This window comes from Onychomys torridus, chromosome X (genome assembly GCF_903995425.1).
Source record: "Onychomys torridus chromosome X, mOncTor1.1, whole genome shotgun sequence".
NCBI lineage: Eukaryota > Metazoa > Chordata > Mammalia > Rodentia > Cricetidae > Onychomys > Onychomys torridus.
The window spans coordinates 13242739-13267950 of record NC_050466.1 but is presented as its reverse complement, the minus strand read 5'-3'; the positions used below and the strand labels follow the sequence as shown (position 1 = coordinate 13267950).

At 43.0% G+C, this 25212-nt stretch overlaps 2 protein-coding genes and 1 long non-coding RNA gene across 6 annotated transcripts in view; 2 read left to right on the top strand and 1 right to left on the bottom strand.

Moving 5' to 3' along the window:
* Syn1 (synapsin I) overlaps window positions 1-1144 on the top strand; it is a 49207-nt gene extending 48063 nt beyond the window's left edge. Inside the window, exon 13 of one of the 2 annotated variants that reach the window (XM_036174185.1) lies at window positions 95-1144. In XM_036174185.1, coding sequence (XP_036030078.1) covers window positions 95-122 — 28 coding nt within the window. In that variant the 3' untranslated portion in view covers window positions 123-1144. Of the gene's footprint in view, window positions 1-56 lie in introns of both variants that reach the window. The other variant, XM_036174184.1, reaches the window with a different exon arrangement.
* Window positions 1136-12463, bottom strand: Araf (A-Raf proto-oncogene, serine/threonine kinase). Of its 3 annotated transcripts, none has more exons than XM_036174186.1 (16): window positions 12297-12462; window positions 10822-10974; window positions 10549-10652; window positions 9726-9828; window positions 9481-9635; window positions 9273-9371; window positions 7841-7997; window positions 7712-7739; window positions 7478-7617; window positions 7179-7381; window positions 3885-4061; window positions 3748-3794; window positions 3165-3283; window positions 2802-2933; window positions 1839-1973; window positions 1136-1675 (listed from the first exon to the last, which is right to left on the bottom strand). In XM_036174186.1, the coding sequence occupies exons 2-16, from the start codon at window positions 10915-10917 to the stop codon at window positions 1541-1543; spliced, it is 1830 nt and encodes a 609-aa protein (XP_036030079.1). In that variant the 5' UTR covers window positions 10918-10974; window positions 12297-12462; the 3' UTR covers window positions 1136-1540. The 3 variants fall into 3 exon arrangements, with proteins under 3 accessions (XP_036030079.1, XP_036030080.1, XP_036030081.1); XM_036174187.1 differs by having other exon boundaries at window positions 7841-7982; XM_036174188.1 differs by lacking the exon at window positions 1839-1973 and having other exon boundaries at window positions 12297-12463.
* A 23-nt stretch (window positions 12464-12486) lies between these two features.
* LOC118573800 lies at window positions 12487-18885 on the top strand. The gene is made up of 4 exons (XR_004943675.1): window positions 12487-12633; window positions 14580-14680; window positions 18001-18057; window positions 18859-18885. It is a non-coding gene; the product is annotated as an uncharacterized LOC118573800 (long non-coding RNA).
* The last annotated feature ends 6327 nt before the right edge of the window (window positions 18886-25212 follow it).

Genomic DNA, 25212 nt, shown 5'->3' with positions numbered 1-25212 from the left:
CTTCCTCTCCTTCCTCTTCCCCCTTCCTCCCATGCCTCCACCTTGTCTCTCTCTAGCAAATCCCAGTCTCTGACCAATGCCTTCAACCTTCCAGAGCCAGCCCCGCCCAGGCCCAGCCTTAGCCAGGATGAGGTGAAAGCTGAGACCATCCGCAGCCTGAGGAAGTCTTTCGCCAGCCTCTTCTCCGACTGACACCCCACTCTGAGAACCCCTAAATCCCTAGACAACCCTCTCTGGGTCCTGAATCCATTTCTCACTTTTGGAATCTCCAAATCCCTCGAGAACCCTTCTTCTGGTTCTCCAACATCCCACTTCTCATTCCTCAAGATGTCAGTGTCCCTTGAGAAACCTGGTCCTAAATGCAGTTCTCACATTTGGGAATCCCCAAGTCCATTTAGAATCCTGCTCCTGGTCCCTTCCAGATCTGTTTTAAAATCTCCAAATTCCTGAAGACCTATACTTCTGGTACCCCTAAAGGTGATTTCCTCCCTGGAAGTCCCTCAACACCAGAACACCATTTCTGGCCTCTCCTGAAGCCTTGAAATTCCTGGAAAACCTTAGTCTACTCTTGGTCCTGAATCTCTCCGGCATGCCTTGCTCATAATCCAATTCCTCAAGAAGCCCATACCCTTAAGTTCCTTCCATAGATCAACTCTCTGGAGATCCACATCTTCAAATGCCACCTACCACCCACCATCCAGTCAGCCCCTCAAGGACTTCCCTTCACCAGTTCCCCTCAACTCCACACAACACACTGGAAGTTCCTTCCACTTCTAGGACCCCACAGTTCCCTCCTCCAGAAGCTCCCTCCCCAATTTCCTGCCTCTGATGCTGTCTTTAAATATGCAAACTCCACCCATCCTCTCAGAACCCTTTGCACAAGGAAGGCCAATCAGTGGTCTCCCACTCCCCCACCTTTGCCAATGTCTGTGTCTGTGACTGACTTGGCCTCCTCTTGTGCCATGCTTGGCATATGTGGTCCTTGTTTGTGCCGCCTGTGGTAATGCGTACAGTGGCGCTGTTTGTGTGGTCTGCACTTTCCTCCAACCTCCACTCCTTGCCTGGACTTGCCCCACCCCTCAGCGGCTCTGAACCCCAAGAGAAGAGTCGGGAAGCAAAATAAACAAGGAAAGGCCCAGCAGAATTCTGTGCTTCTTGGTAAAGAGAATCCTTGAATAGTGGGGGAGACAAAGGGAAACTTCCAAATCCATATGGGGTGCTGGGAACCCCAAAATCCAGTGAAGACATGTCAAGCAAAAACTTTAGAAAGAGGTTCTGAGTAGAATCGTTGCCATGAATCCCAGCCATTGAAGATGAAACAGTTCTCCAAATTAGAAATACCCCCAAAACCAAGAGGAAACCAAATTATGGAGGAAGCAGGGGAATCTCAGTCTTTGGGGGTTTCCCCAAATTTCCCAGGGTATGGGATAGGGAATCCTGAGGCAGTATCAAGGCAGAGGCAGAACAATGACTGGCTGATAAGAAGGGGTGCCTTGGCATAGCAGGCTGAAATTGACTCCCTGGTGGCTGGGAGTGGCGCCTAAGGCACAAGGCGGGCTGCGCTGAGAAGGCAGGCAGGCAACTCATCAGCCTGGGTGCGGTGCAAGGAGGGTTCGGAGGCACTCCGCTCAATCTTGGGGAGTGACCGCTGCAGTAGCTCGATCGTGGCCAGGATCTGGGAGCAGGTGAAGATGAGGAAGGATGTCCAGAGTCCCAGAGACACCCCCAACGCTCCCCCAACCCCCAGCCTTCAACATGGTTCACATTCACATCTACCTCTGTATCCTCTATCTCACAGAGCATCTCCCCGAGGCATCCAGCCCTCCTACCCAGCCCACCTGGGGAAATAGGGGACGCTCCTCCCGCTGGAACTTGAGGCAGTCAGACAGCAGGCGCCTCATGGCCTTGGGGCAATTACTGAAGATTTTGCTGAGGTCCGGAGACAGATAGCCACGGCCCACCATAAAGATGATCTGATATGGGGGGAATGGGTTGATTTGGGGTTTGGACTGGGAGGCCCAGGGAACTATGAATCTCAAGAGATATGGGAGGTTAATTTTGGGGGGGCCCAGAGGAGTCTGGGTCCCTGAGGACTTGGGAGGGTTTTTCTGCAGCTGGAACAGAGTGATTTAAATTCAGGGTATCAAAGATTATAAATGTGTATGCCCCAGAACAAGGAGTCCAGAGTTTATAGAGGCTTAAGAGCCTGTAAAATAGTGAAACTCAGGGAAATGCAGAGCATTACTTCTTGGGGGAACTTACATTTCTGTAAGAATCTGGGGTATAAAGGACTATAAGTCTATATAGACTGTGAAGTACTCAAGGCTCAAATACTTGGTATCTGGAGCCTAGAGAATCCTGGTATCTAAGAACATGGAAGGGTCTAGACCTTGAATTTGGAGAACTGTGAGAATCCAAGACCTAGAGTGTTATGAATGCTAGGACCCCAAACCTGGGTGACTATGGGTATTTGAGAAGCACAAAAGGATTGAGTGTTGGTCATTTGGGGTATTTTGGGCATCCACAGCAGGAGACTGTAAATACTGAAGGGTTCAGAGGGCTTCTGGATGTTTGGGAGTCTAGGGGCATTCTGAATAAGGGGAGTCAAAGGAATCTGGATTTTAAGGGTTCTGGCTCAGGGGTCTGTGGATGTAATGGGAAGGATGGGAGTTAATATGAGACAGACTAGGGCTCTTCATCCAGATATTCTTAGGCTTGGGAAGTTATTAACATTATCAGTCTGTACAAAGAAGGGGACCTGGAGGGTGAAGCCCTAAGAACTGTGGCTAAGTTGGGCTCACCTGGTCACGGCTGCCGATGTGGCTATAGGGCAATGAGCCGGTCATAAGCTCATACAGCACAACCCCATAGGCATACACATCCGACTGGAAACTGTAGGGGTTCGGGTCCTGCATACGGATCACCTCAGCTGCCTTCGGTAGGCCAGACAAGGAGGGGAACCATAAGAGTGAAAAAATGGCTGGCCCACAGTACTAGATCCTACTAGTCACACTGAGGACAACTCAGAGCTACCCACATGAGGTGAAACATGAGCAGTCCAGATACCCACACCTGGCACAAGCATCCCCACTTTGCCCCACATGTCCCAATCTAGGAGAAGCCCACATCTCTCATTGCTCCCCAGCTAGCCTGGCCCAACTTACCATCCATAACACAGACCCTGAGGGTTGCTCTAAGGGCTGGGCCCCACTCCACCGTGTCTTCACCGTGGCCAGGCCGAAGTCACCAATCTTGACTGTAAGCCCCTCATGTAGGAAGATATCCAGCAAAGTCAAGGGCCATTACAGAGAATCCCAATAGCTATGCCTCTCACCCTGACTGGGAGGGTCTCAGAATCCTTGGGCTGGTGAGTCATGTCTCCAACAAGAAGCCATCCCATTTCATACTAACTATCCACAATTAATGGGACATCACTGGGTCCCATTGTGACTCAAGACCAAGAATTCCCTTAGACAACACCTAAAGTTGTCATACCTGAGACACTCAACATGAGCTCCCTATAATGTCCTCTACAACTGCTACATCTCATATCCTGACCAGACTACCCAACAGTATATAAACCAAGCATCTCCTAAACAAAGGTCCTTCATTTAAAGGCCCTTCACCAGAAACCTTGGGATACAAGCCCTTCCCTTTTAACCTCCAGAAACTTACTCCAATAACCATCCCTCTAAGCTATCAACCTGACTAATACCCTCCCCAATCCCAACCAGGACAGGTAGATACTGTTGGACTTGAGATCTCGGTGGATGATGTTCTTGGCATGGAGGTAGCTGTGGAGATGGAAGTGGGTAGAGAATTGGCTGGAGACTATTTCATCTCTCCCTCCCTCCTCCCCCACTCTCTTAAGATGTGAGGCTCACTCCATGCCCTGGGCAGTCTGCCGGGCCACATCAATGAGCTGGACCATGTCAAAGCGCGTGTCAGCCACATGTAGGTGGTGGTATAGGCTGGAACCTTCACACCATTGTGTGATGATAGCAAACCCTGGGCGGGTCATGAAACCCATAAACAGCAAAATGTTGACATGTCGTGTCTTCCTGTAGGCAGGGAGGATAGGTTGGGGGAAGGGTCAGGAAATAGAACAAGTATGTATTTACTCAGCAACAGGAAAAGCAATGTCAGCTACCTTCTCTATCATTCATTTCACACTGTCTTTAAGGGTGCTAAAGGCCAGAATGTTGTCAGATTCTAATCTGTGAGACTTGGTGGGCTGATTCTCTATGGGGGACTGGGAGAAGGTGGAAGTCCTGACCTTCCTCAACAAAACTCTATTTTATTTTATTTTACTTTTTTCTTCTGGTTTTAAAACAAGGTCTCATGCTGAACACCAAGCTAGCCTGGAGCTCACTAAGTAGCCTGGGCATGCCTCAAACTCTCAGCGATCCCCCATCCCCTAACCTCACAAGCACTGGGATCATAGGCATGAGCCACCACACCCAGCAATGGCTATTTTACAGATGACAAAATGGGAAGCCAACCTTCTTTATCGATACTGATAAACACAGGGTCAAGACATGGAGGCATGTGTGACATGGGAGGATGATATTCTATTAATTACTGTGAGAGGCTTCAAGGTAAAGAATCTGTAGTCTGGAACCATGTTATAACCTAAGTTCAGTTCCAACCTTCATCAGTTACTCATTATACAACCTTGGAGGGGACCTCTAATCTCTTTAGTCCTTGTGTTCCCAAACTATACAACTGTTATCATTTCAGCAGCTGCTTTATAAGGATGTCACAAAGGGTGAGGAAACAACCCTTAAAACTGAGCTAAACAAACAGTATACACTCTAAAACCTCCCAGTCTGTTTCTGGGTACCTGGGTCTACCTCACATAAGCTGTCATGCACAAATCCTTTTGCCATAGTTTATGAGAAAACCATATTATTTTATATAAGTATTAACCATAGTTAGAATACACAAATGCAGACAACAGGGATGATACTTAGATCACAGAAAACAACAAAGCACCAGGACATCCCTTCTTGTTTTGATACCTGAGATGGAACTTAGAGCCCTTCATATGCTAAGCACATGCTCTACCACTGAGTTCTGCACACAAGGATTGTTTTTAGTTTTTGAAACATGGTTTCATGTATCTCAGGCTGGCTTCAAATTCCTGATTCTCATTCCTCAACCTAGTAAGTGCTAGGAGTATGGTCATATACTACCACACAAAAATATACAACTAAACATATGTAAAAACAAAAACAAAAACTTTTTTTGAAACAAGGCTTCACCACATACCTCCAGACTGTTTGAACATTCTGTGTATTTGTGTATATGCAGGTACATATGGATGTGTTAGTGCACATGTATGCACATACATGTTGAGGCCAGAGTCAACCTAGGGTGTAATTTTCAGGATCTGTTCACTCAGTTTACTTATTTTATCACCTTGTTTTATGAGGCAGAGATTTTTCACTGGACTGGCTTGCCAATTAGTCTAGATTGGCTGGCTGATGACCCCCTGGGATCCCTCTATCTCTGCTTCTCTATTGCTAAGACTGTAAGCCTGTGCTGCCATACCCAACCTTTTACGTGCGTGCTAGAGATCAAACTCAGGTCTTCATGCTTACATGGTAAGTACTGTACTGAGTTACCACCCCAGCTCAGGTCTCAAATTGTTGATACTCCTGCTTCAGCCTCCCAAGTGCTGAGATTACAGGCATGTGCTATCATGCCCAGCTCAACATGGGGATTTGTGTGTGTGTGTGTGTGTGTGTATAAAGTGTTCGTGTACATGTACATTTGTTCACACATATAGAGGTCAGAGGTCAATGTCAGGTATATTCCTCAATCGCTCTCCACATTGTTTTGTATGTGGCATACCTGTGCATGTGCATGGGTGTAGAGGACAGATGTTGATTTGGGGTATCTCCCTTGATTGCTCTCCACCTCATTTTCTGAAACAGGATCTCTCACTAAACCTAGACCTCAGCAATTGGTTAGACTAGCTGGCTGGCAAGCCCTAGTGATCGCCTCTAGTATCTGCCTTCCCAGTACTAGGATTACAGGTGTACACCACTGCACCCAGCTTTTTACTTTTTAAGTGGGTGCTTGGAATCCAAACTCAAGTGCTCACACGACAAGCACTTTACTGTCTGAGCCATCTCCCCACCCCAATACAAAGATTCCTTTTTTTGTGTCTGTATCTGTGTACATAGAGCATGTTTGTCACAGTGTGCATATAGAGACCAGAGGACAACTTCCAAGAGTCAGTTCTATCCTTCTACCTTATAGGTCCCAGGGACTGAACTCTGGTTGTCAAGCTTGGTCCTGAGTCACCTCACCAGCCCAAAGGTTCTTAATAATGATAGGCCAATGGATAAAACATAGAGTGCAAATTATTACATATTCAAATCACCAAAATTTATAGAGATGAGATGAGAATAAAAGTTTTCTTATTATAGCATCCATTTATGTCCATTTGATAGAGGGGGAAAGCCCATGTAGGCATCCTCAGGATTGCCAGAAATCACATATTCATGATGTCAAGAAGTACAGCTCAGCGGTAGAACATATGTTTAGTATGAGTGAAGCTCTGGGTCAGTCACACACACACACACACACACACACACACACAAACTATACAGTCTTGTTCATATAAAATTGAGACACATAGTACTATGCTACATAATAACTATAGTGGCTAAAAGGGTTTAGTTTCTCAGTGTGAATAAATTAATACAGTGTTGGTTATACCTTAATTACAGCATTTATAATAACTAAACAGTTGGATTATGAATATGATTATAATTAACAATATTGTCCTTTCTGTCAAGGCATTATTATAATTAACAAGCCCACAACACAATAAAGTAACTACAGGAATGATTCAGCAAAAAGAAGGAAGGATGTGAGCACTTCTGGAGCTAGGATTACATTAAATCTTCATGTATTAATGACCATGGGAATGGTCTATGGCCAGACCCAGTTCATAGCCAGCAAATAACAATGTTAATCCAAAGAAACATCATCATCACCAGAGAGGAAAGGGCCATCTCTTAGAGAGAAACCAAGTCTAATTATGCTTCCAACATGACACAAACATAGCAGACACCCAAAAAGTACCCCAGCATGGCTTTTCCCCAAAGAAACACTAAATACTGTCTGCCACCATCCCATCCCACATACACACATACCAGCCTCACCTGAGCACTTGCATCTCATTCTTGAAGGCCTGGGCCTGTTCAGCAGTAGGTTGGGCCACCTTGAGCACTTTCACAGCTACGTCGCCATGCCAACGCCCCCGAAACACAGTGCCAAAAGAGCCTGTCCCGATCCTCTTCAACAGCTGTACCTCACTAGGTGGCACCTCCCAGTAATAGCCTGAGTCCCGGTACCCCAGGTTCTTCTGTGGGCCAGATGGGTAGCATCAGAGGGGCCTAACCATAACCCTAAATCATGGCACTTAGCCTGTGGTGGCCCCCAAGGATTTCCTATGGCATACCACTTTTTTCTTTTCATCTGCCAAGGACTTCCGATCTCGCTGCTCTGAAGGTGACTTGGAATGTGGGGACTTCCTCCCTGAGGACACACTAGCTGGGCTAGGGCTACCCCTGGGGGCTCCATCACCACTTCTACCAGCAGCTGTGGTTGTACAGAATATTAGGAGTGAAGGCAAGTGGGGTGGTGGGGCAGAAAGAGCTCAGGGTGCAGGCAAGGGGGTAGGGAGTTCTCTCACCATCGGTGCTGAAGCTCTGAGCAGTGAACTGGAAGGAGGTGGGAGCAGTAGTCAAAGTGAGGATGTGGCAACAGTAATGGCTCAGAGCAATGCTCTGCTGCTCCCCACCATTGCCTCCTTGGCACCCACCTGCATGAGGCTGGAGTCCATGGGAGCTGTGGTGCTGACCATGTGGACGTTAGGAGTAGATGTGGAGCGGATGCGCTGCAGTGGGGGGTTGGCAGGGGCAGGGAAGGAGAAGTGCTCCAGGTCACGGGGCTGGGTGCAGGGGCTGATAGAGAAAAAGCTGTGAAATCGATGCAAAAGGAAGCAGAAATCAAAGAAAGCCCAACCTCACCACCCTGAATGTGCATTTAGCTCATACATAGTACATACATGTCTATAGGTCATACCAGTAATCATCTGTTCAAGAAACATTTACTGAATGCCTCCTATGTGCCAGATTCCACTCTAAAACTGAGAAGATCAAACTGTGGATACCATAAATAAGAAGCCCTTGCCTTTGTAGGGTTATTCTAGCAGAGGTAAAAGAGAAAAACCAAATATATAATATAATATGCCTGTTAGTGATAGACACAAAAAGGAAAAACAAAATAAAGAGGTAGAAAGTGTCCCTGGGGGAATCAGGAGTGGGTTCTCAGAAAGGGTGACATTGGGGAAAAGGTCTAAAGGAGGGACAATGAAGGACAAAGATAGTTGGAGAAAGGGTAAGATACAATTTTTTATTACATATCATCATAATGACATGTATCTTTCAAATATGTTATTTATTTTATAATAATATACATTACCTATATTAAAATGGCAATGTTTTAAATATACATATTATCATATTATGTAATGCATATTATACATATAATATAAAGATTCTACATATATCATGTTACAAAATTTTTTTTTTTGCTGTTTAGAGACAGTCTCATGTAACTCAGGCTGGTCTTGAACTTGCTAATTAGAGGAGGATGGCCTTAGCCTGTCTCTACATCTCGTGAATTACCATACCTTACACAAAAACATTTTTCTGTTCCTTTCACAATTCTGAGATTAAATTCATGGGTAATCAACACACATACACTTATGACTACAAATAATAATAATACATTAACCTTACTTTTTATATATTATATAAAACTGTATGGTATCATTATATCAAACATAAGAGAAATAAAAAAGTACTTTCTGATACAATAATATGTATTTCAAAGAGAACAGACTTAAGTGTGGTTATACTGGAAGAGATAAACTAGTTAGGTATATGTATTTGTAATTAATAAGAATTGTTATTTACTCTGTACCAAACCCTGCTCTAAGCATTGCACATATCTCAACTCTCAGTCCTCTTCAGAACCCACTGTGGTGAACTATTTATTATCCCTTCTTCCCAGATGAAAAAACTGAAACCCACTGTGACTGGGTGCCTTACCAACAGTCCCACAGTTCCATGACTTATAGGTGCTCAATAAGCATTTATGAAGTAAACAAATGAATAAAAGTATGATCTATCAGGGTCCTCTGATCATTCTCTCACTGTCCTCCAGCCTTTCACCTAAGACATCCCTACCTGGGAGCCTGGGGGGTTAGCAGCTCATTCACAGAGAGATTTGAGGGAACTTCCTGCTGCCTGGAGCTTCCAGACAAATCCTGGATGCTGTGGTAGAACCTTAAGGACATAAAACAAGAAGGCTGTGAGTATAGGTCAGCTGTCTGTAAGCCCTTGTACCTGGGCTTCTGTCCTCCCCATCCCTCAAGCCACCCCAGGCTAGGCTCACTGTTGGCGGTTGGTACTCATGTCAACGCAGACTGTGGGGACCTTGGAGGAACAATGCTGGTGGAACTTGTAGCCACAGGTTTGGCAGCGGAAGCCATGGAACAGAAACTTAAGGCAGAAGTCACAGAAGGCCAAGCTAAAGAATGTCTTTCGTACCTGCAGCCACAAAGTGGGGAAAGTTCAGGCCTGACTGGGGGCCCTCCCTGTCAACACCATGGCCTCCCCCATAACCCCTGTTGCACTTACAAAATTGTGCATGGTCAGTGGCACATCTTCTAGGACCTCCACAATGAGCTCTTCACCATCCAGGGGTGCAATGGCTGTGTCCCAGGCAGTGACTGTCTTTCTTCTGCAAGAAGTATGGGAGAGAATGAATAGGATGGTAGACTAGGTGGAGACAGGAAAGTTCCAAAAGTTCCTCTCAGCCCCATCCACAAACTACTCTCTGGCATGTTTAATTCTTACTAAGCTATTCACTGTTGGGCTGGAGAGATGGCTCAGAAGTTAAGAGTACTTGCTGCTCTTGCAGAGGGGCTTCAGTTCCCAGCACTCAATCTTGAGTTCTGGAGGATCTAGAACCTTCTAGTCTTCATAGGCATCAAAAACACACACAGTGCACATACACACATGCAGTCAAAACACTCACACACATAAAAAAGGTAAAATTTCAAAAGAAGAAAAGGCACTATTCTCACTCCCACTTTATAGATGAGGAAACAGGCTCAAGGAGTGAACTACATCAGTTAAGGAACCAAAGAACACAGGAATAAAAAGAAGTCCTATGAAGACCAACTCCACAGTGCATGGGGAAAATGAGAAAAGAAGGGGCTGATGAGTTCAGGAAATTGTGAAAAAACAAAACAGATGAACTCTAGAAGGAGACAGAGTGAGGACTTGGGGGCTGAGTAGATAATGAGTTGCAGACCTTCCAGGTCAATGAATGAATGAAGTGAAACAAAAGATGTTACCTCAACTAGTGGAAGACTCCAATACAGAGAAGGATTAAGATGACACTGAAGAAGGGAGGTGTGTGGGGACCCAATGGATGGCATAGGGTTTCCATACTTACCCTTTGATTAGTCTGTAGACCACGCAGCAATCCTGATTGAGACCCCGCACCTTGAGGGCCTTGTCCAAAGAGTCATAAACACTCATGCCATCCCGGACAGTCACCTACATGTGTATGTGTACACAGGTTAGGGTCTTCGGTACCCAGTAAGTGCCCTAGCCAATTATTCTATCCCTCTGCAGTGGCCATTCCCTACCCCTTGTCACCTTTCTGATCCCAGACTTACAATTGGGATCATCTGGAACCCATGCCAGTTTTGTCTCGGTGACTCACCACTGTGCGTTGCTTGTTAGGCAGGTACACTTTGACAGTGCCAACTGCCCGAGATGGCTCAGCCCCACTAGCAGGAAGGCCTCGTGGTGGTTCCATGGAACCTGCTTTTGTCAAGATGGGCTGAGGTAGGACTGGGCAGGTGCCATAGGACTCCTAGGAGAAGGCAGAGTAAAAATTCAGAGGTCTAGTAATGATAGCTTGAAAGCAGAGTGACAAAGGACAAATAAAATTCCATCTCCAAGCTCCCATTGCTCCCTGCAGCCCAATTTTCACGAAACAGCCCAATAATGCTAACACCTGATGCTTACCCTTCTCTACTCAGAATCTGCTATTGCTTATCTCACAGCTGAGTGCCAAGATCTCAGACTCACTGCAGTGAGGAGGCAGTACACAACTGTCCTGGAGGGTATAGTACATAAAATTCTTCTGGTGACTAATGGAGAAGTTAGTATGTACTGCACTGGAGAACAAAGGTTCAGCCACATAATGGGAATGAACAGGCTGCCCTGACTTTCAATGAAGAATGGGGTGATCAGATAGTATAGTGAAAAGAGTTACAGACGGAAAGGAAAAATGGATGATCATCAGATCTTTAGTTTGGAGGAAATGGAGACTGTACCATGATCCTAAAAGGCACTGTAAGTATCTCAGAGTACTGAGCTGTAAGGCTGATGGTAGAATTAAAGGCACTGTCAGATAGCTAATAGAGGTCACCAGACTCTGTGATAAATTCACAGAGGGTCACCAAACACTATGCTGAAGAGAGATGTAATAGGAGTTACTAGGGACTATTAAAGACAGATGGATAATAGACCAAATTACACAGTAAGCCAAATGCAAATGATGATGGCTCACCAGAAAACACTGTTAAAGGAAAGGAAAAAAACACAATGGTATCCAGATGAGGAAAATGGAGCTAAGGTTGGGGGAAAAGGTCTCCAAAAACTCTCCCTGATAACTACTAAAGGGTCACAAATAGACTACTTGTTGTTAACGCGCTGGGAAATCATGGAAGGAGGTTGAGGTGAACTAGGGATAATGGGGCTATCCTGCAGCCATTTCCCTAAGAGGGGTAGAATATTAAGGACAATAAGGAACTATGGGAGACAGCTGCATCTCCTGGACTTGGTGAGGAAATGTCATCAGATACTTGGAAGGGTTTGAGTTCATCTTGGAATCTGGCACCCCAGCCCCCAGCCCCCATTTGGCCCTTGTCCTGCCCTCCCGAAGGGATTCAGGTTCTGCGCAGGCGCACTGCCATTGGCAGCGGGCGAAACCACAGCAGCCTGTCCATGGACTCAATCCACTCCCTCCATAGATGATGGTCTCGCCCCGGGTCAAACCACTCCTTTGGTTCCGGAAGGGGGGTGTTGAAATTCAGATGGAAGCATCTTGGAGCTTAGCATTCGGTCCAGACTTTCTGCCCGGGTCTGGCGGCAGCTCCGAAACCCAAACCCTACCGGGCCTGCCCTCACCTGTCACACCGCTACCACCACCACCACCACCGGCTCCATCTTGGGCCTGCCTTCTTGTTTCCTCTCACAGTCCGCCGCCACCGTCCCTCGGCTTTTTGCTATTGGCTCCCCAGGACTCAGCCCTTCATTCTTATTGGAGTAAGATCACGCCCGTCAAAGTCAGGACCAGCGGAATGTGGGTCGTGTTCCGGATTAGGAGGGGTGGCCCCAAATGGTAGTCTCTAGGGCAAATTCTCCTGGCCTGATTGGAGCGCAGGCGCAGTCAGGACGACAACTGCGTGTTAAGGACTTTAACCCTAACAGTGCTGCAGAATAAAGAAGCTTGTCCTTTTTTGGTGTGAGTGTCGGGAGAACGACTCGATTTTAGTTTTGTATTTTCTGGTCATTTGGGCTGATCTTATGGGTTTAGTAATACGAGCGAGAGAAAACCTTAAATGCATTTTGGAGCCAGTGCTGTAAGCACATTTTTAAGGATTTTCGTATGTCTTTCGTTGACTGTCCTTAAAAAGGAGTGGACTCAAACTAAATGATGTTCAGTATTTACCAGCTCTAGGAGACTGTAGTCATAAATTTTGATAAGTAGCGGAACCGTGCTGGAGGCATGGCTGTAGGGAGGGAGACTTCCTCTAGGAAAAGGGTTGAGGAGGAATTTGAAAGAGGCCACAGGTGGCTAGGTGAAGAAGGGAGTGTGGGTCTGGAATGCAACCCTGTGGCAGCCATTTGTGGACAGATATTAGGATAAATATAGTTTTTAAATTGACCTTTCCCTGGCATCAAAATCAGAAAAGGGACACACACATACACACACACACACACACACACACACACACACACACACACACACGTTCTTTTTCTTGGAACATTTCCTTTAGAAAGCTTATATTTTCTCTGTCCGTTTGAGATATATGCAAATCTTTTTTAAAAGCCTAGTATGGTTCTAGTGATGTAGCTCAACAGTAGAATGAACCACAAAGCCCTGAGTTAAATCCCCAGCACCCTTTAAAAAAAACAGACTAGGTTGGTCTCTTGCCAGTTTTACAACCACAGAAAATTTTCCTTAAGGGCTTTGAAACTACCTCTTTCAAATGTAACAACATCCCATCTCCCTGACTGGTGGGAACTTCCTCTGCGTGTCCAGCTCAAAGTTGTTTCTTGCTTGTCATAAGATATGAGTCTTGGTTTTCCTTTGGATAAAGTAACAGATGGCCACCATGACTACTAGATGAATTTAGAAGGAACCCTGTGTCCCAAATGGTGCTGTCACGTTTTCTTACTTCAAAACAAGTTAGTGCTTATTTTGAGAACTTGTATGTAATGGGTTGAGTCTCTTGCTTCTATAAAAGGATAATACTTCTTTCTTTCAATTCCCTGCAAAAACATGACAAGAAATAATTTGAAAATTAAAAATCAGTCATGTAGCCCAGCAAAATCATTTCTAAGTATTTTCTCTAGAGAAATGAAAACATATACCCAAATTATATGCTGGTAAATGTTAACAACCAGCTTTGCAGGAAGAAAACAGCTGTAATTTGTAGCATTTACCAGTTGTGGTATAAAGATTCCTACAGTGACTATTTCAAACTACCAATATGACATCACTGATCCAGAGTTAAGAGTAGCCCCAAATTGGCTGTGGTGACCCAACCACAGCATGCTACATATCCATACTAAAACTTGTATGTAAATGTGCAGATTAGCTTTATTCATATTAGCAAAAATAAAAAATAAAACAAAAAACTAGAAACAGCCTAGGTATCAAACAAAAAAATTGACCAAGAACTATGACAATGATCACATAATATAATGACACTCAGCAATCATGAAGTACTATATAGAACAGCATAGATGAATCTCTTGGACCTAAGGTTAAGGGAAAGAAGCTAGACACAAAAGAGAAATATTATAGTATTCCGTGGAATTCTAAGCCAGGCAAAACTAGTCTACAGTGAAAGAAATCAAGCTAGTTGTCATCTTGGGGAAGAATAGAGAGGCTGTTACTAAGGTGTGGGTGTGGTCTGTCCTTGTCAAAATTCAGGGTGGAATTTGGTTGCCAATGCAGGGATGCTGATAGGTGAGACCTTTCAGGGGATTGATGTCTTTCTTGCAAAACTGGATTAGTTCTTGCAGCAGTGGATTAGTTCTTGCTCTTGAAAATGAGTTATTGGATGCTAGGGAGATGGCTCAAGTTGGCAAAGTTGAGTGTTTCACAAGCATGAATGAACTACTAAGGTACTTCCCAAATAAAAATAAATTGACCATGGTGATCTGTGTTTGTAATCCCAGTGAGAAGAAGAGACAGAAAAATCCCTGGGACTAATTGCCAGCAAGTCTAGCAAAACCAGTGAGCTCCAGGCCAATGAAAAGGCTGTGTCTCAACAAACAAGGTAAAGTCTAGCAAAGATGGTTCAGTGGTTAAAGGTGCTTGTGTTGGTGCAAGCCTTTAATTCCAGCACTCAGGAGGTAGAGGCAGGCAGATCTCTGTGAATTTGAGGCCAACTTGGTCTACAAAGAGAGTTCTGGGGCAGCCAAGACTGTTACTCAGAGAAACCTGTAGCATGAATCTTAAAATGTCTTATTAATAAAAACAAACCTGAGGCCAGTTATTGGGGTGAATGCTGGAAGATCAGAGAAACAGAACAAGCCACAGCTAACTCACCTTGCCAGTTCTTCAGCTGATCCTGGTTCCTCAGACTGGATGCTTCTGAGTCCTTGTCTGAATGTGTCTCAGCTGAAGTGTGCTGCTCAAAGCCTGAAAGCTTAACCAGCCAAATGCTTCTAGTTTCTGGTCTTCATGCCTTATATATCTTTCTCTTTCTGTTATCACTCCCTGGGATTAAAGGTGTGTGTCACCATGCTTGGCTGTATCCTTGTGGCCTTGAACTCACAGAGATCCAGACAAATTTCTGCCTCTGGAATACTAGGATTAAAGGCATGTGCTACCACCGCCTAACCTCTTTGTTAAATATTGTGGCTGTTCTGTCTCTGACCCCAGATAAGTTTATTAGGGGGCACAATATTTTGGGGAACACAATACCACCACAGAAACCCTGTCTCAAAAAACCAAAACCAAAACAAACAAACAAACAAACAAACAAAAAATGGTGCTTGTGTTGCAGACCAGGTAACCTGAGTTTGATATCTAGAATCTACAAAAAGGTGGAAGGAAAAACTGACTCCACAAAGGTCTCTTCTGACTTCTACATATATACTATAGCACTTGTGCACCACTCCCCATCAGGCATACACAAAATAATAATAAACAGTAGATGGCACCTGAAAAAGGATACCAGATGTTAACATCTTGTTTTCATATACATGCACACATATGTACATGAACTCACACATATAAAGGATAATGTTGAATGTTTATATACATGTTTGTGTGGGTATATGTTCATGTGCATGTATGTGTAGAAGCCCGAGATTGGCCTGGGGTGTCTTTCTCAACCCATCTTTACTTTATTTTTTAGACAGGGTCTCTCACTGAACCTGGAGCTCACCTTTTTTGCTAGACTGCCTGACCAGTGAGCTTCAGGGTTCTGCCTATTTCTATCTTCTCAGCACTGGAATCACAGACATGCACTACTACACCTAGCTTTTACCCTCAGGTCCTCGTGACTATACAGCAAGTATTTTACTGAGTCATTTCCCCAGGCCCCAGAATTAATTCTATAAAGTGCCTGACCCTCTTTGTCCTCTCTTCTTTTTAAAAAGATTTTGATTTTATTTCTTTTTTTTTAAGTAATAGTATTTTCTTATAATTGTATGTGTGTGTTGCTGTATGTATGTGCATGCAAGTACAGGTGCCTAGGGAGGCCAGAAGAGGGTTTTTACCTGCAGGTCAGATCTTTGAGTTACAGACAGTTGTTAGCTACCATGTGGGTGCTAGGATTTAAACCCAAATCCTTTGGGAGAGCAGTCAGTGCCCTTAACCACTGAGCCATCTTTTCAGCCCCTAAAAAGATTTTATTTCTTTTACCCCTCCCTCTCTCTCTCTCTCTCTCTCTCTCTCTCTCTCTCTCTCTCTCTCTCTCTCTCTCTCTCTCTCTCAGTGTGTGTGTGTGTCTGTCTGTCTGTCTGTGTATGTGCCACATGTATGCAGGTGCCTGCAGAGGTTATAAGATGGCATTGGTTCCCCTGGAACTGGAATTCCAGGTGAGCCACCTGATATAGGTGCTGGGAGCCAAACTGGAAGAGCAGCAAGAACTCTGAACTGGTGAGCTGTTTCTCCAGCCTCCACTGTTCTCTTTTCTATACACCCTCTTTTCTTCTAACTTCCACTATGAAGCCCTTATCAGAAGCCAAGCAGATTTGGGTACAATTCTCTTGGCCTTCCTAGCCTTCAGAACCATAAACTCAAATTAACCTCTTTTTAGACTAAGACAGGCATAAAGGATTTTTTGGAGACAATTGGAATGTTCTGTATGGATTTTTTCAAAACTTATTAAACCCTATACTGAAAATAGATATACATTTTGATGTATGTAAAAAAATGGATATAGGGCTAGGGTAGTAGTGCATTATTTGTCATATTGCAAGGCTTGAGGCTCAATCCCCAGTGCTGCCAAAATATGCATGGCAAAAAAATGGCTCCAGGCATAATCCTAAACATATTAATTTCTTAGAGTTATTATGGAATAAATTCTTTCTTTAGAGTTTTCTTTCCTGAAATTGAATTTATCTCCCAGTGCAGGCTCACTGCACTGTGATGTCATGAGCAACTGCTGCTGGAACTCAGTGATAGGCTCTAAATGCTTTGGGAGAGGGAGGAGGGGATATGTTTTTAAATTTGGATTCACTTAGATATGGTTTCATTTGTTTTAAAACTTTTTTTAAGATTTTATTTTTATTTCTGATCATGTGTATGTGCATGTGAATGTCCACAGAGGGCTGAAGGGCTTGGAGTCACTGAAGTGCTGGGAATGGAATTTCAGTTCTCTATAAGAACCGTACTTCCTTTTAACCTCTGAGCATCTCTGCAGCCTCAGAACCTACCTTTTTCCTTCCTTCCTTCCTTCCTTCCTTCCTTCCTTCCTTCCTTCCTCCCTCCCTCCTTTCCTTCCCTTCCTTCCTCCCTTCCTTCCCTCCCTCCCTCCTTCCCTTCCTCCCTCCTTTTTTTGGAGACGGGGTTTTACTTTGTAGTTTAGATTGGCCTGGAACTCCCTATGTTAGCTTAGTCTGGCCTTGAAGTCATAATCCTCCTGCATCATTCCTCTAAATTTGGGGATTATAGGTGTGTGGCACCATACTTAACTCAAAACTTTTGTTTCTGGGCAGTATTTGAAGGTAAACTTCTGGCCCTGTTCCCCAACTTTTACAAAAGGATAAGGGAGGATGAGGCAGGAGGGTTGAGTGTTTAAAGCAAACCGGGATCATGATGGGAGACCTGCTTTTAAAACAACAGTCAGGGAGCATGGTGATACACACTTGTGATTCCAGTACTTGAGAGGTTAAAGCAAGCAGATCAGAAGTACAAGGCCAACCTTAGCTACATATCAACTTTGAGGCTAGCTTGAGCTACATTAGAACCTGTCTCAAAATATCAAAAACAAAACAAAACAAAAAATTTTTCCAGCCTTTAACCTCAGGAGTAAAAATATACCATCCCTTCAAGCAATTCCAGCTTTAGGGCCTGGGAGTTGGGGAAGGAAGAGGTGGGATTGAAGAGTGGAACCTACCTTAAGGTCAATCCTTTCTCTCTTAGACTCACTCCAATTCATCCCAACTAGCAAGACTTCAACCAAGAACTCCACAGTATCAGGTATGACATGGAGCCCTTAAAATAATTTGAGTTTCTACATTATCTTCATTGTCATCATCATCACATTAAAACTCTAAGAAGAAGGGTGGTGGCCCACACCTTTAATCCCAGCACTCAGGAGACAGAGGCAGAAGGATCTCTGTGAGTTCGAGGCCAGCCTGGTCTACATAGTAAACTCCAGGACAGCCAGAGCTACATAGAGAGACCCTGTCAAAAATAAAAAAAACATCTTAGAAGCATTGCATACAGTTGCAGCCCTCACTTAGAGGGGATTATGTCTAGATAAACCCATTGTAAATTGAAAATATAAGTTGAAAAATTAATTTCATACATTTTTGATAAATGTAGAATATCTTATGTAATTTCTACAGTACTGTATATCACTAGAAGGTCTCCATTGTTTGCCCTCCCAATGAGGGGGTCTGACACACAGTGGTAATGTGCACAAACAGGATTCAACTGTTTATTGCTGCCCTCAGGAAGGTTACAAGTTTCTACTGGGTGTTTGTAGTCTTTTACAACTTATTTTTATTATTTTTAATTACTATTTATTTTATTTTATTTTATTTTGGTGTGTGTGTATGTGTGTGTGTGTGTGTGTGTGTGTGTGTGTGTGTGTGTGTATGTATGTGTTCATGAGCGAGAATGTGCACATGAGTGCAGGTGCCCTTAGAGGCCAAAGGCAATTATGAGCCACCTGACCATGCAAGAGTAGTACATTTGCTTAGCCACTGAACCATTTCTCCAGCCCTTGTTCATAGTTTTTTGTTTTGTTTTGTTTTGTTTATTTGTTTGATACAGGGTTTCTCTGTGATAGAACTTTCTCTGTAGACCAGGCTGGCCTGGAAGTCAGAGATCCACTTTGTAGAGAGCTGCGTGCCGCACCCTAGAGATGGCGCTGGCTTCTGCCTTCCACCTTCCCGATGGTGAGCGCTCTCAGTGGTAAACAATTCCATATTCGGCTTGGCTTTAGGATCCGGCTTGCTTCCGTATACCTGGACCTGTCCGTGATGCCCACATGGCGGGTTAGGGTTGGCTAGCCAGAGGCTATTAGGGCTGAGGGGGGGCTCCCCCCAAGGTCAGAAGATTGTTCAAGGTTCCTGAATAAACTGCAGAAAGAAGAGCTCAGTGTTGCGTCTTCCTTGCTGGTCGAGGCGGTCGCGACACCACTTTCCTCTGCCTCCTGAGTTCTGTCTGTTCACATCACAATACCTGGGGCAACAACTCCTAGCTTAAATTTGGGACCCTTGGCAGCAGGTTAGAGGGTTGTTGATCTTAGTTGAATTGACACATGAGGACAATGACTCATCCTAATTAGGATCCCACTTTATGAGCAGGGACATAGCATTTGATTAGTGTTTTAGGGTGTTATTGCTATGAATAGACACCATGACCACTCTTATAAAGGAAGACAATTAACTGGGCTGGCTTACAGCTCAGAGGTTTACTCCATTATCATCATGGCTAGAAGCAGTGTGGCACACAGGCAGACATGGTGCTGGAAGTGTAGCTGAGAGTTCCATATCTGGATCTGCAGGAAGAGAGTGACACTAGGCCTTGCTTGAGCATCTGAAACCTCAAAGCCAACCCCCAGTAGCACACTTCCTCCAAGCCACACCTACTCCAAAAAGACCACACCCCCTAATAGTGCCACTCCCTGTGGGCCTATGGGGGCCATTTTCTTTTGAACCATTACATTTAGACAGCCTCACTCTGAAAGGCTATTGGATTATTCATCTATCATTTTCTCTGATCAGCAAACATTTAGAGGCTTTGCTAATCTGTATGATTATTTTCAGTATTTACTCATTTACAAAGTTGGTATTTGTTATTTGCTCATGAGTGTTAGAAAGTGGCTCCCACTGATCACATTACTAGAGTTCAAATATGGGTACCAACTGAAATATTTGGAGAAGTCTTTCATTAGCCCTTATGGATTGCCCTTGAGCTTAGGTGCACACATATTTGCATCTTGTCTCATGGAGTCTGCCTGCTTTTAAAGTTATTGTGCAATGCCAAGCTATTTCAAGTGATGATGCACCTGTTTCCAGTTATATCAGACTTAAATGTTGGACAGTCTGTTCAGTGTGTGGTAATATTTTATTGTGGTTTTAGTTTGAAATTTTCTTATCATATTTGGAAAGCTTTTTTTATATATTCATTTATACATATATTAATCTTTCTACTGCTAAATGCTGAACATCACAGACTGTGTATCTTTATTTTAAAAAAACAAAGAGAGATGTGGCCATCCCAGCACTTGGAAAGCAGAGAAAGGAAGATCACAAGTTTGAGGCCCCCTTGGATTACATAGCTAGACTAAGGCCACCCTTGGCCACTGTATCTCAAAATCTAAAACAGAAAGAAAGATGGAAGAGAGTATCTCAGTTGAAGATACAAAGAAGAAATGGATACACCTGTCAAAGAAAATGTTAAATCTAAAAACATCCTGACACAAAACATCCAGGAAATCTGGGACGATATGAAAAGACCAAATCTAAGATGAATAGGAATAGAAAAATGGAAGGAATCTCAGTTCAAATGCCCAGAAAATATTTTAAACAAAATCACAGAAGAAAAGTTTCCTAACCTACAGAAGGAGATGCCTATAAAGGTATAGGAAGCATAACAGAACACCAAATAGATTAGACCAGAAGAGAAAAATCCCCTCAGCACATAATCAACAAAGCAGGCAGCTCACAAACATCTATAATTCCAGTTCCAGGGAATCTGAGGCAGTCTTTTCTGATCTTCATGGGGACCAGGCACTAAACATACAGAACAAGAAGAAAGAATTAAAAGCTTCAAAGAAAAAAGACCAGGTAACATATAAAGGCAAACTTATCAGAATTACACCTGATGTCTCACTGCAGACTCTAAAGGCCGGAAGGGCCTGGACAGATGTGCTGCAGACTCTAAGAGACCACAGATACCAGCCCAGTCTACTATACCCAGCAAAACTTTCAATGACAATACATGAAGAAAATAAGAAATTGCATGAAAAAGCCAAATTTAAACAATATCTATCTACAAATCAAGCTGTACAGAAGATGTTAAAAGGAAAACTCCAACCTAAGGAGGTTAGCTACACACACAAAAACATGGGGAATAAATAATCTCAGACCAAAATCAAAAGAAGAGACTCACTCTCTCCTCTCTTCTCTGTCTTCTTTCTCTTTTCTCTCTCTCTCTCTCTTCTCTCTCTCTCTCTCTCTCTCTCTCTCTCTCTCTCTCTCTCACACACACACACACACACACACACACACACACACACACACACACCACCACCACCACCATCAACAACAACAACAACAACAACAACAAAATAATAGAGATCAATAATCATTGCTCATTTGATATCTCTCAATATCAATGGCCCCAATTCCCCAATAAAAAGACACAGACTAACAGAATGGATGTGAAAACAGGATTCATTCTTCTGCTGCATCCAAGAAAAACACATCAACATCAAGGATAAACATTACCTCAACATTACCTCAGGGTAAAGGATTAGAAAAAGATATACTAAGCAAATGGACATAAGAAGTAAGCTGGTGTAGCAATTTTGATATCTAACAAAATAAACTTCAAACCAAAACTAATCAAAAGAGATAGAGTAGGATACTACATACTCATCAAAGGAAAAATCCACCAAGTCATTTAAGTCCTTAACATCTGTGTTCAAATACAAGGGCACTTACATTTGTAAAAGAAACACTACTACATCTTAAATCATATATTGACCCTCTCACAAACTGATAATTAGAGACTTCAATGTCCCACTCTCACCAATAGACATATTGTCCATACAAACCCTAAACAAGGAGCTAAAAGAAATTATAAACCGGCTGGAGAAATGCCTCAGTGGTTAAGAGCACTGACTGCTCTTTCAGAGGTCCTGAGTTCAATTCCCAGCACCCACATGGCAGCTCACAACTGTCTATAACTCATTTCAGGGGACCTGAAATTTCCCATGGCAAAACACTAATGCACATAAAAAAAAGAAATTATAAACCAAATGGTCCTAACAGATATTTGCAGAACATTTCACACAAAGAGAAAAGAATATACCTTCTTCTCTGCACCTCGTGGAACTTTCTCAACAGATACAAGAAAATTGAAATAACACCTTGCATTAAAGCTGGATATCAGCAACAACAGAAAGCTTACAAACTCAAGTAAATTAAACAACTCTCCTGAATGAAAAGTGGGTCAAGGCAGAAATAAAGAAATTAAAGACTTCCTAGAATTCAATGAAAATGAATGTACAACACACACAAACTTTGGGACACTATGAAAGCAGTGCTAAGAGGAAAGTCCATAGCACCAAGTGCCTCGATGAAATAGCTGAAGAAATCTCATATTAGCAACTTAACAGTACACCTGAAACTCTAGAACAAGAATAACAAAAAAGTAATCATACCCAAGTAAAGGAGACCCAGCAAGAAATAATCATACTCAGGGATGAAATCAATAAAATAGAAACAAAGAGAACAATACAAAAAAAATCAATGAAGTAAAGAGTTGGTTCTTTGAGAAAATCAGTAATATTGGCAAAGCCTTATGCAAACTAATAAAATAGAAGGAGGAAATATACAAATTGATAAAAATCAGAAACAAAAAGAGGGACATAACCACAGACACCAAGGAAATTCAGAAGACCACAAGGATATACTTTTAAAACATATACTCCTGGGGCTGGGTGTAGGAGGAATCTTAAAAGTTCTTATTAATAAAATCAAACCTGAGGCCAGCTATTGGGGTGAATGCTGGAAGATCAGAGAAGCAGAACAAGCCACGGCTATCTCACCTTGCTATTTCCTCAGGTGATACTGTTTCCTCAGGCTGGAAGCTTCTGAGTCCTCATCCCAATGGCTCTCAGCTGAACTTTGCTGCTCCAAAGCCTGAACGCTAAACCAGCCAAATGCTTAACCTACTTAGTTCCTGGTCCTCAGGCCTTATATATCTTTCTCCTTTCTGCCATCACTCCCTAGGATTAAAGGCTGGGTTTCTGGGATTAAAGGTGTGGGTCACCATGCTTGGCTGTTTCTAATGTGGCCTTAAACTCCACACACACACACACACACACACACACACACACACACACACACCTGCCCAACTTCTGCTATGGCTTACTCTTCCCATTTTCTAGCCACCATTTGTGGCTCTGTATCTAGTGGCTGGCTGTTCTCTGACACCAGATATGTTTATTTCGGGGAACACACAATATTTTGGGGAACACAATACCACCACAGCTGGAGAGATAGCTCAGGGGTTGAGAGCACTGGCTGCTCTTCCAGAGGACCCAGGTTCAATTCCTAGCACCCACCTAGCTCACAACTGTCTGTAATTCCAGTTCCAGGGGACTTGACACCCTCACACAGATATACATGCAGGCAAAACACCAATGCACATAAAAATAAATGAATCTTTAAAAAAAACTCGTACTCTGCCAAATTGGAAAATCTAAAAGAAATGGATAATTTTCTTAATAGGTATCACTTACCAAAGTTAAATCTAGACAAGCAATTTAAACAGACCTGTAACCCCTAGTGAAGTAGAAGCAGTCATTAAAAGTCTCTTGACCAGAAACCACCCAGGACCAGATGGTTTTAGCTCAAAATTCTACCAGACTTTCAAAGAAGAGTTAATGACAATACTCCTCAAATTATTCCACATAATAGAAACATAAGGGACATTGCCCAATTCATTTTATGAGCCACAGTCACCCAAACTACATAAAGACCCAACAAAGAAAGAGAATTACAGACCAATTTCTCTTATAAAAATAAATGCAAAAATTCTCAATAAAATACTTGCAAACAGAACTCAAGAAGACATAAAAAAGATCATCTACCACAATCAAGTAGGCTTCATTCCAGAGATGCAGGGATTATTTATATGGTGGATTGTTTATCGATTTACATATCAACATATCGATAAACAATCCACCATATAAACAATCTGAAAAACAAAAACTACATGTTCATCTAACTAGATTAAGAAAAAGCCTTTGACAAAATCCAACTTCCCCTTTGTAATAAAAATTGTGGAGAGATTAGGGATACAGGGGACATACCTCAACATAATAAAAGCAGTTTACAGCAAGCCTATAGCCAATATCAACTTAAATAAGAAGAGAAACTCAAAAAGCAATTCCACTAACATCAGGAACAAGACAAGGTTGTCCACTCTCCATAACTATTCAAGATAGCACTTGAAGTCTTAGCTAGAGCAATAAGACAACTGAAGGCAGTCAAGGTGAGGTACAGATTGGAAAGGAAGTAGTCAAATTATCTTTACTTGCAGATGATATGATAGTATACATAAATGACCCTAAAAATGCCATTGGGGAGCTCCTATAGCTGATAAAATTTTTCAGCAAAGTACTTGGGTACAAAAATAACTCACAAAAAAACAGTAGTCATCCTATATATGCAGATTACAAATAGACTGAGAAAGAAATCAGGGAAACACCTTTCACAATAGCCTCAAATAATATGAAATATCTTGTGGTAACTTGCTGTGAGATATCTTTCTGTATGCTGTGAATATGTGTTGCTCTGATTGGTTTTAAATAAAGCTACATTGGCCTATGGCAGGGTAGGATCGAGCCAGGAGGGACAACCCAAGAGAGATAGTAGGAGGAGAAAGGAGAGGAAGGAGATGCTGTGAGCTGCCAGCAGGAGAAGCAAGATGTGAAAATGCCAGTAAGGCACAACCACATGGCAACTTAGATTAATAGAAATTGGTTAATTTAAGATATAAGAGCTAGCTAGCAAGAACCTGAGCCGTTAGGCCAAATAGTTTGAAAATAATATAAGCCTCTGTGTGTTTATTTGGGACCAAGTGACTGCAGTACACGGGTGGGAGAGATTCATCCCAACCACAGCACCCAGGCAGGACCAGAGAAACCTTCTGACTACAGTAACTAATTAAGCAAGTAAAAGATTTGTATGATTAAAAAGTTTGAATAAAGTCTTTGAATAAAGAAACTGAAGATATCAGAAGATGGAAAGATCCCCCACGCCCATGGGTCAGTAAGATTAATATAGTAAAAGTGACCATCATACTAAAGGAAATCTACAGATTCAATACAATCTCCATCAAAACTCCAACAGAATTCTTCACAGATCATGAAAGAACAATATCAAC